We start from the raw sequence: 18,438 nt of genomic DNA, 5'->3' as shown, positions 1-18,438 counted from the left end.
AAAGATAATCTTTTAATAATAGTGAGGAATGGGCCACTAAAATGTAGTATCTACTGTGTTGCAGAGATTATGTCAAATTAGGACAGGGAAAATACAAGATGAGTTTGGAATATCTTACTGTGCCAGACATTAAGAAAGTACTCAAGAGGCACCTGGCTGGCTTAGTCAGTGGAGCATGAGACTCAATCGTAGGACCGTGAGTTTGAGCCCCACATTAGGTGTAAAGATTACGAACAAAGAAGGAAAAGGAAAGGAAGAGAAAAAGAAAAGAAGGAAGGAAAGGAACGAAGGAACGAAGGAAGGAAGGAAGGGCGGACAAACTCGAAGTGGGTGGATGTTAAACAAGGGAAAAGTTTGATGACAAAGAGTTATTTACATAGTTTCATAGTATGTCCCCACAAATTACAACAGGAAAAGTAACAACTACATTGTAAAGAAAACAGTTAAAACTCAGTGATAAAAATAAACATTATCAATAAGGGACTTCATGTATTCCAAATGTTATACCCTAAGAAAGACACATCACCATTTAGGTAGAATTCCAGCCCAAAATACATAACCTAAATCTAGTCATGAGGAAACAGACCAGTCCAAATTGAAGGACTTTACAGAAAATAACTGTATTTTTTTAACAATGTAAATATCATGAAAGACAAAGATTGAGGAATTGTTCCAAATTAAAAATGATTAAAGAGACATCTAAATAAAATATCTTGATACTGAACTGGATCCTGTGATAGAGGAGGAAATTTGTTATAGAAGACATAATTGGGACAAATGACAAAATTAGGTTGTAAAATATTCTAACAGTGGTAAGTATCCTGAATTTGATTAAGAGTACTGTGGTTATGTAAAGGAGTATACTTGTTCTTAAGAACTACATCCTAAAATATTAAGTAGTAAATGACCATGGTGTATGCAACCTAACTCCCACATGGTTCTGGTAATAAATATAAATATACACACATATATGTGGGCAGAGGGAAATAAGTAAAGGTAGCAAAACGTTAAAAAAAAAAAAAGCCAATCTAGGTGGAAGCAAGTATAATTTTTAGTACTACTCTTGCAAGTTTTCTGTAAGATGAAAATCATTTCAAAATAATAACTTGGAAAAAGATGGGAATGTCAAAAAGAATACAGACACCAATTTGAAGGGGCTCCCACTGGCCAATATCTAAAGAATGTTCTCAGAGTTTCCTCACAAAGTACTAATTAATTAAAAGGAAAACGGTAGGAGCACATGGGTGGCTCAGTTGGTTGGGTGTCTGACTCTTGTTTTCAGCTCAAGTCATGATCCCAGGGTTGTAGGATTGAGCCTCACACTGGGCTCTGCACAGAGTATGGAGCCTGCTTAAGATTCTTTCTACCTCTGCCCCTCGCCCCTGCTCGTGCTCTTTCAAGAAAAACTTAAATTTAAAAAATACCCCAAAAAAAGAAGGAAAGTGATAACTTTACAATGAACATATATGGCAGTTGCACCTTAACTGAAGCTGACCGAAGTTAATGTTACCATAACAGGACAAATGCACATAATGTACCTCCTGATGTGACTGATACACTTGGAAGTACATAATAGCTTTACTCTGTGTTACTCCTACCAAAAATGCAAAACTGCATCTAATCATAAGGAAACAAACCAAAATTGAAACATGGCTTGAAATCTTTAAAAAATGTCCATCTGAGGGGTTCCTGGGTGGCTCGGTCAGTTAAGCATCTGACTTCAGCTCAGGTCATGATCTCACAGATCACGCGTTCAAGCCCCGCTTTGGGCTCTGTGCTGACAGCTCAGAGCCTGGAGCCTGCTTCAGATTCTGTGTCTCCCTCTCTCTCTGCCCCTCCCCCGCCCACACTCTGTCTCTTGAAAATAAACATTAAAAAATTGTTTTAATAAATAAGTAACAAAGACCAATGGAATACAGAACCCAGAATTATACCCACCAATGTATGGCCAACTAATCTTTGATAAAGCAGGAAAGAGTATCCAATGGAAAAAAGACAGTCTCTTTAACAAATGGTGCTGGGAGAACTAGACAGCAACATACAGATGAAACTAGACCACTTTCTTACACCATACACAAAAATAAACTCAAAATGGATGAAAGACCTGAATGTGAGACAGGAAACCATCAAAACCCTCGAAGAGAAACAGAAAACAACCTCTTTGACCTTGGCCGCAGCAATTCCTTCCTGGACACATCTCTAAAGGCAAGGGAATTAAAAGCAAAAATGAACTATCAGGACCTCATCAAGATAAAAAGCTTCTGCACAGCAAAGGAAACAATCAACAAAACTAAAAGGCAACTGACAAAATGGGAAAAGATAGTTCCAAATGACATATCAGATAAAGGGCCAAAGTATCCAAAATCTATAAAGAACTCGCCAAACTCCACACCCGAAAAACAAATAACCCAGTGAAGAAATGGGCAGAAGACATGAATACACACTTTTCCAAAGAAGACATCCAGATGGCCAACAGACACATGAAACAATGCTCAACGTCACTCATCATCAGGGAAATACAAATCAAAGCCACACTGAGATACTACCTCACGCCAATCAGAGTGACTAAAATGAGCAAATCAGAGGACTCTAGATGCTGGTGAGGATGTGGAGAAACAGGCACCCTCCCACACAATTGGTGGGAATGTAAACTGGTGCAGCCTCTCTGGAAAACAGTGTGGAGGTTCCTCAAAAAAATTAAAAATAGAACTCCCCTATGACCCAGCAATAGCACTGCTAGGAATTTACCCAAGGGATACAGGAGTGCTGATGCATAGGGGCACATGTACCCCAATGTTCATAGCAGCACTTTCAACAATAACCAAATTATGGAAAGAGCCTAAATATCCATCAACTGACAAATGGATAAAGAAGATGTGATGTGTATATATATATATACACACAATGAAATACTACTTGGCCTTGAGAAAGAATGAAATTTGGCCATATGAAGCAATGTGGATGGAACTGGAAGGTATTTCCTAAGTGAAGTAAGTTAGTCAGAGAAAAGACAGATACCATATGTTTTCTTTTTTTTTTTAATGTTTTTTTTTTATTTATTTCTAGGAGAGAGAGAGAGAGAGAGAGAGAGAGACAGCATGAGCAGGGGAGGGTCAGAGAGGGAGTCATAGACTCTGAAAGAGGCTCCAGGCTCTCAGCTGGCAGTCAGCAGAGCCCGATGCGGGGCTCGAACCCACGAACCGCGAGATCATGACCTGAGTGAAAGCCGGACGCTTAACCGACTAAGCCACCCAGGCGCCCCAGATACCATATGTTTTCATTCGTATTTGGATCTTGAGAAACCTAACAGAAGACCATGGGGGAGGGGAAAGGGGGGGAAAAGTTACAGAGAGGGAGGGAAGCAAATCATAAGAGACTCTTAAATACTGAGCACAAACTGAAAGTTGATGGGGGCGTGGGGAAGAGGGGAAAGTGCGTGATGGGAATTGAGGAGGGCACTTGCTGGGATGAGCACTGGGTGTTGTATGGAAACCAATATGACAATAAACTTTTTAAAATAAATTGATTAATCAACTAATTAAATAAAAATGTCAACTGAGTAACTGTTCCAGATAAAAGCAAGCTGAAGAGGGTAATAACTAGTTAGAATACACTAATCCTAGAAGGGATCCCAGGTCAAGTTTTTTTTAAAAAGGCTATAAAGGACTTCAGTGGGATAAATGGCAAAATCTGACTATTCTGACTGCACATTCAATAACAGTACTGTATCAATGTCAAATCTCTTATATCTGATCATTTAACTGTGGCTCTTAGGAGATAACACTAAAATATTCAGGAGTAAAGGGTCATGATATCTACAAATTAATCTCAAATAATCCATCAATGATAAATGTAATATAGAGAAAGTGATCAAGCAAATACAGAATAATATTAGTAACTGGTAAATCTAACAAGGCTATACAAGAGAATATCATACTAGTCTTATAACAACTTAAAATTTGAAATGCTTTTAAAATAAAAAATTAATATGGACATCTAGGTGGCTTAGTCAGTTCAGCATCCAACTGTTGATTTCAGTTCAGGTCATTATCTCAGGGCTGTGGGATCCAGCCCCACATCGAACTCCACGATGAGCATGGAGCCTGCTTGAGATTCTGTTTCCCTCTCCCCACCTTCTCCCTCTACTCCTCTACCCTGCTTGAGCTCTAAAATTAAAAATAAAAAAATTAATAATAACCATACATTGTTCCCATAATCAGAAATATCAGAAATGTTATTTTGTATTTGAAGGGGGAAATCTGTATAAGTATAAATGGATGTGCACACTCACAATCACTCTCACACTTTACTACTTTCAGATGCCTCTCAGGTGACGGGGGATATATAAAAAAGAAGAGTCCATACAAAGAAACAATTTAAAGAATACACAGAAGCATTAAAAACATAAATCAAGATGACAGAGCCAAATATATTAATATACACTCAGCTTCTGTATTAAGTTCTCAAAATGGGTCAAAGATCAAAATTGAACCATTTTAAGGTCACCAGCTCCATGAAAGTGTACTAGAAATCTACCAAATTTGTGAAACACCTATTCCTTTTCAAAAAAATGTATGTGCCTTATGATAATTTCAGTACTCAATTACCACTTTCTACCTTTTTTTCTAAACATTTACATTTATTTATTTTGAGAGTGAGAGAGCATGCAGGTATGAGGAAGGGGCGGGGAGAGAGAGACTCCCAAGAAGGCCCCACACTGTCAGTGTAGAGCTCGATGTGAGGCTCGAACTTGGCAAACCAGGAGATCATGACCTGAGCTGATCAAGAGTTGGGACACTTAGCTGACTGGGTCACCCAGACACCCCTCATCTCTCTCTCTCTCTCTCTCTCTCTCTTTTTTTTTTTTTTTAAAGATTTTGTTTTTAAGTAATCTCTATACTCAATGTAGAGCTCGAACCCTGCATGCTGTACCAACTAAGCCACCCAGGTGCCCCCTACCTCTCTTTTTATTGCCACTTTTTAAAAAAATGTTTTTAATGTTTTATTTATTTTTGAGAGAGAGAAGGAGAGCGAGTGAGGGAGGGGTAGAGACAGAGGGAGACACAGAATCCGAAGCAGGCTCCAGGCTCTAAGCTGTCAGCACAGAGCCTGACGCAGGGCTTAAACCCATGAACCACGAGATCATGACCTGAGCCAAAGCTGGACACTGAACTGACTGAGTCACCCAGGTGCCCTTTATTAGCAGTTTTTAAAGCAGTATGTGGGAAGTTCAACCCAAAAGACTATCTTTTTCTCTGACAAATGATATACCACTTAAATCAGAAAATACTCAAGAAAGAATAGTTTAATACCAGTGAACCAATGATTCAATGCAGAATTTAACATTTTGGGGGAACACCTGGGTGATTTAATCAGTTGAGCATCTGACTCTTGATCTCAGCTCAGGTCTTGATCTCAGGGTTTTGAGTTCAAGACTTGCACTGGGCTCTACACTGGGCATGGAGCCTGCTTAAAAAAAAAGAAAAAGAAAAGAAATTTAATATTTATCTTCACCTACAGAAGAAATTATACTCACTTCTTTTGGAGTGTGATTATCAGCAATTCTCTGACCTTCAAAGAGAAACCTGAGTGAATTCATTGGAACTCCCTAAAAAGGTAAAAAAAACAAAAAAAAAACAAAAAAAACCATATATATCTATATATATACACACAAATCTTAAAAGAGATAGTAGGAACTTTGATGCACAAAAAGCAAACATCAGAGCTTCAACAGAATACAATGAACATAAAGCTACACATTTCTGTTCTATCCTAATTATCATTTATTAAGAACCACCTATTTGCTGAACCCTCCCTATATCAAGTATTTCATATATGTAATCAAAATGTTCATCACAACAATCCTGAAAGGTATGTATTATCACTTTATATTCACTTTATAGGTAGGGAATCTAAGGCATGGTAAGGGCATACATGCCAGATACCAATTTAAGGTCCAATCTATTCCTAAACCTGTGCTCTTAACCACTATTCTATAGAATTTCCTCTAAAATCTGTATGCTAACATAAAAGATAAAATCAGAAACTGGATGAGCACTCTCACTAGCTTCCAACTATACAAGCAAAATTAATTTTAAGCAGATTAAATCACAGATAGTTGGTAAAGCACAGTAGGTAGCCAAGTAAGCTACAGTAAACCTGTGATTAAACAGCACTAGAACTATCAAAAATGTATTAAAGTATATTTTTCTAACCAACTATCCAACAAAAATAGCTAAATGGGAAGAAATGACTCATTTAAAAAAAATGTTTCACTAGTAAGTATAAATCAAAAATAATTTCTTTAGTCCAAAAGTAGAAAAATTAAAACTATCTTCCAAGAAGTATATACATAAATATAGGAGACTCTGCAAATTTACTTGTTTGATCTTAAAATTCTTTCTAGGCTTATATAAAATAACAAACATAACTGACAAGGACAAAATATTCTTGTTTTAATTATAGAATCTTTTAAAAAACATTATCTTCTGTTATGGTCAAAAGAGTTTCTACAGAAACCAATCTATAACATCAAAATGGAAAAATGATTCAATAAATATTTACTTTATATATTTTCCAATCTCTATTGGGTGTTACATACTTCAGAAAAATTAAGTTTCCTGTTCCTTGTATATCAGTAAATACAAGAAAAAATTATCAAGCCTCTCTGAAGTATAAAAACATTTTCTACAGACTGTAAAGTATACTCTGAAGCATAAACAGGTAAGTTAAACCCCCAACCCACCATCTTCAATCTTGGATCAAAGTTCAGCTTTCACCTTAGCACTGTGATTTACCTCTTTACTTTGCATTGTTCTTCCTCAGTAACCAATTCCATCATCCACAGATGGGGTGAAAAGACTAGCTGTTTTGAGGATTAAAAGGCAATGTCTTTAAGGACCAAGCATAGTACCCTTAGTCTTTCGCCTGTGAACATGTCCATTTTAGCTCCTAGCAATATTATTAAAATGTGAACCAGCTGAGCCCCCAATTAATTAGATTTTAGTGAGTTTAACAACTACATCAAAAACAGAGACAGAAGGGGCACCTGGGTGGCTCAATTGGTTAAGCATCTGACTTCAGCTCAGGTCATGATCTTGAGATTCATGAGTTCAAGCCCTACATCAGGCTCTGTGGCAACAGCTCAGAGCCTGGACCCTGCTTCGAATTCTTTGTCTCCCCCTCTCTCTGCCCCTCCCCTACTCATGCTCTGTCCCCCCCTCTCTCTCCAAAATAAATAAACATTAAAAAATATTTAAAAAGAAAATAGAAATATTTGTTTTACTTATCCTAACACCTAAGTGATCTCTTTTCTTCTGACAAACTGATTTTTGTTGGTTAAAAATTTGAACTATAAAAAGCAAACCTTCTAAACTTAAAACCTATAGTACCTAAGTTCATATCATGTAATATAATTATTAAAATCTTAGTTGTCTCCTATAAATACTAATTATATTTTCTATTTTATTAATAATAATGATTAACATTCACTGAGCATTTTTAAGCATCATGTTAACAGCTTTATGTAGGTCATCTTCATGAGGCAGCTACTACCATGTTCCCATTCTACTAAGGGAGAAACAAGGCATATAACTTCTTAAGATCCCACAGTCAGACAGTGGTAGAGCCTGAATTTGAATCCAGACAGGCTAAAGAATTAGTAATTGATTTAATAATCGAGCTCATGAAGGCCAAGATCTGAGGATTTTTATTAATTAATAAATTAATAAGCCTTCATGATTTAAAAAGAATGTTTAATGTTTATTTTTTGAGAGAGAGAGAGTGTGAGCAGGGGAAGGACAGAGAGAGGAGAAATAGAATCTAAAGCAGGCTCCAAGCTGAGTTGTCAACACAGAGCCCATCGCAGGGCTCAAACTCATTAACTGTGAGATCATGACCTGAGCTGAAGTCGCTTAACCAAATGAGTCACCCAGGCTCAGAAAATTCAAGGGGCGCCTGGGTGGCTCAATTGGTTAAGCGTCCGACTTCAGCTCAGGTCATGATCTCACGGTTGGTGGGTTGGAGCCTCGCATCGGGCTCTGTGCTGACAGCCAGCTCAGAGCCTGGAGCCTGTTTCAGATTCTGTGGCTCCCTCTCTCTCTGACCATCCCCTGCTCATGCTGTCTCTCTCTCTCTTTCTCAGAAATAAATAAAACATTTAAAAAAAAAGAGAGAGAGGGAGAGAGAAAATTTTTTCATGTTGAAAATATATAATGTTTAGCATTATACATTATTATGTTTAGTAATTACATTACTGTATTATAGTACTGTAGTACTATATATAAAGACAATAATACTACTATTTAAGTTTAACATATGGCTAAACAGCCCCTGTTAAAAACAAAGAAATTTCACAGTGATCACCAAAAATTACTTGCCTATACTGTTACATATACACGGGTAAGCCATTAAAATAGAAATATTCATATATCTTTACAACTCTGAGTCACTTTTCAAAACAGTTCCACAAACCTTATGAATTTTAATTTTGAAATGGGCCACAATGGGGAAAAAGGCAATTAAACAGGTATAGTTTTCTCCTTCATCTGATAATGATAAAAATAATGAAAGATACTTTTTCTTTTGACAATCTTCCTTACAAGAAAAATTAATGACATATAAAACATTGTATCTTATATCATAACATACATACCTGTCTTTGACAGTATGATTCTTTGAGTTTCTTGAGATGTGTTGTCATTTTCACTTTGAAGTGAATCTCACTGCTATCCTAAGGAGATAAAAGAAAAAAAATTATCCCCTTTGTGTAAACTATTTGCTTTGCTTGAAAACATTATTTAATTACACATATACTACAAATAGAAACATAAACCCTGTCAGTTTCTCACCAAAATATTTTTTTTTAAATATTCTTTTTTTTTTTTTTTTATTTCTAGGAGAGCGAGAGAGACAGCATGAGCAGGGGAGGGTCAGAGAGAGAGGGAGTCACAGACTGAAACAGGCTCCAGGCTCTGAGCTGGCAGTCAGCACAGAGCCCGATGCGGGGCTCGAACCCACGAACCGCGAGATCATGAACCAAGCGAAAGTCGGACGCGTAACCGACTAAGCCACCCAGGCGCCCCCTAAATATTCTTTTTAATATTCCTAACAGGGTTTATTAGAACACTCTAATCATCCTCAAAATTACTTTATGTCCATTTCAAAAGAAATTTACAGTCTGTCTTGGAAGTTAAAATTAGCAGTATAGGGCCTCTGGGTGGCTCAGTCAGGTAAGCGGCCGACTTGAGCTAAGGTCATGATCTCGCTGTTCGGGAGTTCAAGCCCTGCGTCCAGCTCTGTGCTGACAGCTCAGAGCCTGGAGCCTGCTTCCAATTCCGTGTCTCCTCTCTCTACCCTTCCCCTGCTCATGCTCTCTCAAAAATAAACAAACATTTAAAAAAAACTAAAAAAAAAATTTGCAGTATAAATAAAAGCATGTATGTCAAAGAATGCATGCCTTCATAGTTGCACGTCTATTCTGTTTTAAAAACAAAGTAAGTTAAACTGTCACAGACGCCCAAAAGCAACTCAAAACAAAAAGTACCCCTCTACAAATGAAGTACTATTGAAGGTGGTCAAACCTGTAAGAGAAGCATTTACCATAAAATAAGACCAGAAACTCATTTTTGTCATAAAGTCACCCCAGAGTCTGGTTTCTCTCACATGAGTAACGTAAAAAAGAACCTGAGTCAAAATGATGGGACCAGAGATTCTTTTCTTCAAGACTGTCAAACCATCAAGCAACCAACCAAAAAAACAAAACAAAACAAAAACAAACTGGGTGCCACTTGGGTGACTCAGTCAGTTGAGCATCTGACTCTTGATTTAGGCTCAGGTCATGATCTCAGGGTCATAGGACTGACCCTCTATCAGGCTGTGTGCCTGAGCACAGATATTCTCTCTCTCTCTCTCTCTCTCTCTCTCTCTCTCTCCCCCACCCCCCACCTCTACCCCTCTCCCCTGCTTGTGCTCTCTCTCTAAAAAAAGAAAGGAAGGAAGGGAGGGAAGGAGGAAGGAAGAGAGGGAAAGAAAGAAAAACTAATAACTAGTGCCTGTATACTGTAAAATTTCAAAGCCAATCCTTATGATTACATATCACATTCACAATTGCTATTAGTAGAGGTTGCATGTTTACAATATTCTTATTTGTGACCATAAGGTTAAATAAATTCTCTTCCTACGGATAATTTCACAAACATACAAAACTTCTAATAGCATACCTCATGCCTTCTACTAATTTCCAGATGAATGAAAGAGCTAACATTAAATTATTATTACTATTATTATTATTATTTTTTTTTTTTTACCATTTTCTCTCTTAAGAATTTTTTTCCTGGGGCACATGGGTGGCTCAGTCAAGTGTCCGGCTCTTGATTCTGGCTCAGGTCATGATCTCACAGGTTCGTGGGATCGAGCCCCTGTGCTGACAGGATGAAGCCTGCTTGGGATTCTCTCCCTCCCTCTCTCTCTGCCCCTCCCCTGCTCATGCTCTCTCTCTGTCTCTCTCAAAATAAATAAACTTTTTAAAAAAAAAAAACTTTTTCCCTAGCCTTGACATTAGGGAAATCCATATTCTAAAGCAAGATTTTAGCCTAGAAACCATAGAAAGAAAGGATATTCACAGTAACCTGTCACTTTATAGTTAAGAGATACTGGAGAAAATAGTCACAACAGATGTAACAGACAAGAAAAATCAAGAAAATATAAAGAATTCCTACAAATCAATAATTCTTTTTTTAAATGTTTTGTTGTATTCTTATTTCCTTTTATTGATTGATTGATTGTTTAATTTACATCCAAGTTAGCAAGAGAGGAGGATGGGGAGTACTGCTAATGAGTACAGCATGTCTTTCTGGAATGATGAAAATGTTTTGGAACTAAATAGTGGTACTGGTCGCACAGAATATCCTTGTGAATATACAAAAGCCATTGAATCATACACTTAAAAATGGTGATTTTTGGTATGCCTAGCTGGCTCAGTTGGTAGAGCATGCAACTCTTGATCTTGGGGTTGCAGGTTCAAGACCCACACTGGGTGGAGATTACTTAAAAAATCTGATAAAATCTTAAAAAATAATAAAATAAAATGGTGATTTTTATGGTACATGAATTAAATATTAATTTAAATTTTTCTAAATAAAGGGCACCTGGGTGGCTCAGTCAGTTAAGAATCCAACTCTTGATCTCAGCTCAGACCATGATGTCAAGGTTCATGATTTCAAGCCCCACATCAGGCTCTCTGCGCTGCCAACACTAAGCCTTTTTGGGATTCTGTCTTTTCTGCTCTCTGCCCCTTCCCCACTTCCACTGTCTCTCTCCCTCAAAATAGATAAGCTTAAAAAATATATAAAAATTTTCAATCAGATAAGGATGTGAACTCACAAAGAATATAAACATAGTAGGTCAGTAGTAGCCTAATGGTACACCACAATGCCTACATCACTAACCTTACTTCATCTCATCATGTAGGCATTTTATTATCTCATATCATCATAAGGGTGAGTACAGTACAGTAAGATATTTTGAGAGATCACATTCAAATGACTTATTACAGTATAGTTATAATTGTTTTATTTTATTATTATTGTTGCTCATCTCTTACTGAGCCTAATTTACAAATTAAACTTTACCAGAGGTATGTATGTATAGTAAAAAATATAATACATATAGGGTTCAGTACTATTCACGGTTTCAAGCATTCAATGGGGGTCTTGGAAAATATCGCCACACATACGGGGGAACTACTATATGAAGATTCATTCCTCCAGCAATTTTCAACTAACCTTAATTATCAGTTAACATCTCAAAAAGGTCAATAAAGATAAAGTCTGGGGAAAAGATGTGCCAGGAAAAAGAAAGAGGTCAGCAAAAGGACTGAGAGGCCCTTTTACGGTTGGCCCTAACTTTATCATTCAGTAGTATTTACTGTATTTGCCAATGAAGCATGCTAACCAAGTAAAGTTTTCATTTGGAGAAATTAAGATAATCTAAATCTACCTGGCAGATCAATAAAACAGTATCAGCCTCTTCTAACTCCCACAACAGATACATGTATAGTAAATAAAAATGCCATTTTAAAAAATTTGCTTATTGAAATCATTTTTCCTGTATCAGAAATTACTCACTTTAGAGAATTAAAGGAGAAAAATAATGAAACTTACCTGTCCAATGACTTTGAGTTTAATGTATTCTCCTTCCTTCTTATCCCCCAAGTCCTCAGTTGAAGGTTTTGCCTCCTGAAAGAAAAGTCCATTTATTTATTTTTGAGAGAGAGAGAGAGAGAGAGAGACAACATGAGCGGGAGAGAGACAGAGAAAGAGGAGACACAGAATCTGAACCAGGCTTCAGGCTCTGAGTCTTCAGCACACAGCCCCGATGCAGGGCTCGAACTCGCGAACTGCAATGTCATGACCTGAGCCAAAGTTGGGCGCCCAACTGACTGAGCCACCCAGGTGCCCCAGAAAAGTACATTTAAAGATAAAAGTTCCTATATGCTGTTTTAACTACTTACTTATGAATACCCATTACTTTCACTGAGTACAAAATATGTACTTGGGAATAAAACATTTTCTCTGCCACACCAATTAAGCAAAAAATCTAAGTCAATTATTGTTTCAAATACCAGTGTTCCAGAAGTCAAAAAAGGTCTCCTTTATTGTAATATCCTCCAGTAATGGTTCTAAGACCCCAGCATGCATAGGAATCACCTGAGGGACTTTTTAAACAAAACCTGGGCCCCCCCTCCCAGCTTTTTATTCAATAGGTCTGGGACAGGGCTATACCTGTATTTCTAACAAGGTACCAATTGGTGCTAATTCTTTCTGGTGGGCAGAGGACAACCTACCCTACAGTCAACTCCTATTAGTCAGAAGTTCATTATCCATCAACCAAACATTCTGAATCCAAAATTCTCTTTTCGGAGCCTATCAGGAGAAGTTAACTACTCCCACTGCAAAACTGTACTAAGAAACATAAATTAATCATATTAGCATAAGCAAGGTCTATTTAGGAAGGAAAATCAAAGAGCATATTGGTCTAATGTACTCTAGAACCAAAACAAATCAGTTTTGTATCATCTATTATTTTTTTTAATTTTTTTTTTTTTATTATTTATTTCTAGGAGAGAGAGAGAGAGACAGCGTGAGCAGGGGAGGTTCAGAGAGACAGGGAGTCACAGACTGAAACAGGCTCCAGGCTCTGAGCTGGCAGTCAGCACAGAGCCCGACGCGGGGCTCGAACCCACGAACCGCGAGATCATGACCTAAGCGAAAGTCGGACGCTTAACCGACTAAGCCACCCAGGCGCCCCTATTTTTTTAAATTTTTTTAAGGTTTTATTTATTTCTGAGAGAGAGACAGCATAAGCAGGGGAGGGGCAGAGAAAGAGGGAGACAAAGAATTTGAAGCAGGCTCCAGGCCCTGAGCTAGCGGTCAGCACAGAGCCCAACGTAGGGCTAGAACCCACGAACTGTCATGACCTGAGCCAAAGTCGGGACACTTAACTGACTGAGCCACCCAGGCGCCCCTCATCTATTATTTCAGACTATCAGAAGCAGTCTATCCAATTTTAAAAGATTAGGCTTGGCTGAAAAACCTTCCAGTAACAAGTGAAATAAGAAAAAAGTAGAGAACAGGTAGCAAAAAGAAAGAGGAGACAAAATTTGAAGAGAGAAAAGAGGGTTACAAAATAATTTCAAATTAAGGGATATTGAAAAGAAAATAAACAGAAAAAATTAGTTAAAACAATTTCATCATGAAGTATCTAAGAAAAGCCATTTTTATACTAAAGGAGGTAGCTTGGAAAATTTCACTCAATAGTGCATTAAAAGTAGCTTTCCTGTTTAGTTTGGCCACCAAATCAGCCACTTATTTACATATATATTCTTTTGTTAAATATATAACAATTTCTGTTAATCCACACTTGATAAGAATATAACAAACTATATTGTATTGTACAAGTAAAATAACAGGACCATATTACCTTGTGTACTTCATGCCAGTAACTTAAAACTAAAAATCTTCAACATTCAAAATTTAACAGAACATCTTAAATTAGAAGTAGCTGTTAACTTTAAGATACAGGCAAGAGTCCAAGGAAATGCTTAGACAACAGAACTGACTTCATTAGTTTAAGTCCTTGCCTGTTTTTCATTCCGCAGTACTTTCAACATTTGCTGACTACTGCATATTACGGCAACAGACAAAATGAACCTTCTTTAGTGAGACAGTCTTTCACCTGAAAACTAGAAGACTGTCTTCAAATACAGTCACATCACCACATTTCTATGAATTTATATTCATAGTTAACAGTTGCTTCTTCCTTTAAGTATCTAGAGAGGGTAAGGACAGCTTATTCCATGCAGTGAAGAGTAATGAAGTTGAGTTCTCTTTAACTGAGAGGAAAAAGGGTGTTAGGAAGCCTTGTTTGAATACAAAGAAGGAGCACCGCCATTCCCCACCCCCAGCAGCAATCCATCAGTACAATGGGAGTGATTTTGCTCCAGCTTCTCAGCTAAGACGGATACAGAGGCTACTCAAGGAAAGACAAAAGAGTTCTTTCCCCTCCTCCAACCCCTCATCCACACTGCTTTTCTCAAGCACAGCTTCTGTGATTGGATAACTACCCCTATCAAAAAGCATTAATACCTCCCAGTTCTTTATGGCCTAGAATCAAACTCCATAGAACCAAATCCAGTTCCTCCATTACCAAACTCAATTCTCATTTTTCTACCACTTTCTTTACAAACCTGAGAATGCAGTTAAATTGGACATTTTGCTGTTCCCCGAAAAGCCTATCAGTATTCTTCCATCTTCAACCCCTGTTTCTTCTATCTAGAATATATTTCCTCCCCTCAACTTCTCCTGAAATCACCTCAGAGAAATCCATCCCACATGTCATTTAAAGTCCAGTATTAAAAAACTGCGGCCTGGGTGGTTCAGGAGGTTGAGCATCTGACTCTTGATTTCAGGCTCAGGTCATGATTCCAAGGTCATAGAATAGAGCCCTGTGTCAGGCTCTGAGCTGAGTAGGGAGCCTACTTGAGGTTCTCTCTCCCAAGCTCACACTCTCTCCCTAAATTAAATAAATAAATAAATAAGACAAAATTCTTCCAGGAGATTAAAAAAAACTCTTTCAGGAATCACAGCACCCCCCAACCTTCCAACTGGGATTAATATTTCCCTTTAAGGCTCCTTTTTGGAATTTATTCTTATCTTCCACGGCATTTATTCTCACTTTTAAAATACTCCCTTCTCGGGCACCTGGGTGGCTCAGGTCATGATCTTACGGTTCAGGAGTTCAAGCCAAGCATCAGGCTCTGTGCTGACAGCTCGGAGCCTGAAGCCTCCTTGGAATTCTGTGTCTCCCTCTCTCTCTCTGCCCCTCTCCTGCTCACACTCTGTCTCTTTCTCTCAAGAATAAGCATTAAAAAAATTTTTTTTAAATAAATAAAATACTCCCTTGTCGACCATCTTCTCTAGATGTTGTCCTCATCTTTTTATTCAAACTTCTTACAAGAGGATTCAGCATCAACCATCTCCACTTTCACCCGTAAACTCCCAAAATGGTTCATTCATCACCATTCCACTTGATACTGCTGCCATCAAAGTTGCCAGTTCAACTCCTTATTGCTGATTTTATTGGACAATTTCAAATCTCATTTTTAACTAACACAACAGACGATTTCTTCCCTGGAAACTCTCTACCTTTGGCCTCCAAGATTCCACTCTCTCCTTAACTCGGCTATTTCCTTAAATGCTGAGGGTCTCCTCTGGATTCCATGTCCTCAGTCCTCTGCTTTGTCTCTTGGGTGACCCATGATTCCAACTACCTCTCAGATCCTAATGATTCATAGTCATCCTCTCCAACCTGACAACTTTTCAGAGTTTTACATTCATTTATCCAAATGCTTGAATATCTCCACCTTAGATGTACCATCGGTACCTGAATGTAAATATCTAAAACCGAATGCATTATTTCCTCTGTTAATTTTAACTCCTCTTCCTGAAAACCACATTAAAAAACAAAACAAAATTTCCTCCCAGATTCTCAATTACAGTAAATGGTTACCATACACTCAACTGTCCAAAACAGAAACTTAGGTGTCATCTTTGGCTAGACTTCCTCTCTTAAATCTCACACTTAACCATCCAGTATTCTAACAATGTGTTATCTCTTAGTGGCTCCCAAGTTTATTCTTCTCTCCATTCCACTGCCTTTCTTCAGGTACTCACTGTTGCTCCCTAAATATTACTGCAACAGATCTTCCCAGTCTTGCTCCCTTCAATTCACCAACTACCACCAGAGCTACCTCTCTACAATGCAATCTGATCTGCCCAGAATCTTCAGGCTGAATCTTAAATTCAAACTCCTTAGCTGACGTACACCGGTCCTCATGTGCTGGTCCCCGATAGCAATCAAGCTTTAATCTCCTATCTCTCTTGCATTTAATAATATCCTTTGCTCCAGCCATATTGACCTACAATCCCTTACACCTAGCACCCTCTACCTTATCGCCATCATATCTGTACCTATTCACCACGTCTGCTCAGAACCCCTTTCCTACCCTATTTCCCTATCAATACACTCAGGCATCACTTCCTACAAACTGACTTCTCTAATTACCCTCTTAAACATTCCCATGCTTACTTTTATCTATTATAACCACATGTTGGAATATCTGTATCTTCTACCAGACTGAGTTCCTCACTGCATACTTTTTACTCTTCTTTGCACTTCTGATCATGCACAATGCCTGGTACTTTGAAGATATTCAATATTCTTGTTAAATAAATTAATGTTTTCTGTGACAGTTTTGTATGTCTTGACTTCCCTACAAGTTTACAAGGAGAGGACCCAAGTTTTTTCATCTTTATAATCTCTGTAATGCCAGGCAAATACTAGGTTATTTAATGCCGTTGAATCAAGGTGACAACATTATTTTCTGTATCATACCACAAAACCTTACTAATGCTTCATACTTTTATTGTACATAATAGTCCAAACAAAAGTCCTTTCAATGTTTTATATTCACAGTTGGAAATAGGATAATTCATTTCAACTGCATAAGAACATGTGAACAACCAGGATATGAAATTTCCAAAAATAAGTTGCCACTTTCCCTAGCCACTACTTTTTAGTGATCTCTTCCCAAGCCTGAAGTACTATGGCAACATCATCTGTACTTGTTTAATGGCCTCATGCTTGCTTAATGTAGTCATCCAACTTTTCATGTACTATCTTTTTTTCTTTTGACAAACTAGCCTGAAAAATGAGAAGATTTTGGACAAAAAGGACAAAGATCATTTCCAGTGATCTCAGTGTCTTTTGTATGTCTTCTTTCCTTCTCTCCCCTGTAAAAAAGCAGCCAATACAGAATGGTATGGCACACTAGTTACAAAACAGTGAAAGCATTCAGCACTGGCTCTGGGACACTAGGTCATCAGAGAAAAGAGAATCCCAGAGAGGGTTGGTTGATTTGCCTAGAAAGGATACACAACCCTAGAACAGAAGAAACTGGTAAATAGAAAGAAAAGTAAATATATGTACAATATCAAAGAAAGGAATCAAAAACCTCTAAATTTTCAGGTTTGTGTCATCCAGAGCCTGAATCATGGTAACTAGAATGGTAAAGGAATTTACCACATACCAGGCACTATCAACTTTTCTTCCAAGACATAGAGGGAATAGCTTGTAAACAGAAGATGGCTGGATTGGAGAGAATTAGGCTGGAAAGAATGAATAACACAACAATGCTCATTTACAAATGTACATCATGAGAATTTTACTGTACCATTTCAAAGTCAAAAGAATAAGTACTCTGCTTAGAGGCACTGACAATCAGTATGCTGACAATTTAATCACATGAAAGGACATCACACTTAACTATCTCCCATCAGTCAATGACCCTTCCAGCTACCCAAGAGTTGTTTATTCTTCTGAAAGAGGGTGGGGAGATTCTGGGGAAACCCCAAAACAAAGAATATATTTACTCTTATTTGATGACATTAACAAATCTGCTCATTTTTACAAAGTGTGATAACTATTATCACATATCAGCTACATACTGAAATATTTATAGATGAAATTATACACCTGAGATTGCCTTCAGAATATGAGGGAGTAGATTAGAGCAATGTAGATGAAATAAAATAGGCGAGGAGATGGGTATATGGGTACAATTACATACATATTAAAGTTTTCCATAAAACCTTTCATAGAAAATGCATTCACTTGGGGCGCCTGGGTGGCTTAGTTGGTTGAGCATCCGACTTTCGGTTAGGTCATGATCTCATGGTTCGTGGCTTTGAGCCCTGTGTCAGGCTCTGTGCTGACTGCCAGCTCAGAGCCTGGAGCCTGTTTCAGTCTGTGACTCCCTCTCTCTGACCCTCCCCTGCTCATGCTCTCTCTCTCTCCTAGAAATAAATAAAAACATTAAAA

The 18,438-nt window shown here is 37.8% G+C and overlaps 1 protein-coding gene across 1 annotated transcript in view; it reads right to left on the bottom strand.

Annotated features, from left to right (window-relative positions):
* SUMO1 (small ubiquitin like modifier 1) overlaps positions 1-18,438 on the bottom strand; it is a 30,719-nt gene that overhangs the window by 3,179 nt on the left and 9,102 nt on the right. The window contains exons 2-4 of the mRNA XM_039257402.1: positions 12,162-12,236; positions 8,654-8,731; positions 5,537-5,608 (exon numbers count right to left, since the gene is read on the bottom strand). Coding sequence (XP_039113333.1) covers positions 5,537-5,608; positions 8,654-8,731; positions 12,162-12,236 — 225 coding nt within the window. The remainder of the gene's footprint in view (positions 1-5,536; positions 5,609-8,653; positions 8,732-12,161; positions 12,237-18,438) is intronic.

The sequence above is a fragment of the Hyaena hyaena genome, unplaced genomic scaffold (assembly GCF_003009895.1).
Source record: "Hyaena hyaena isolate Hyena2069 unplaced genomic scaffold, ASM300989v1 scaffold_615, whole genome shotgun sequence".
Classification (NCBI taxonomy): Eukaryota; Metazoa; Chordata; class Mammalia; order Carnivora; family Hyaenidae; genus Hyaena; species Hyaena hyaena.
This window is presented reverse-complemented; position numbering and strand designations above follow the sequence as displayed.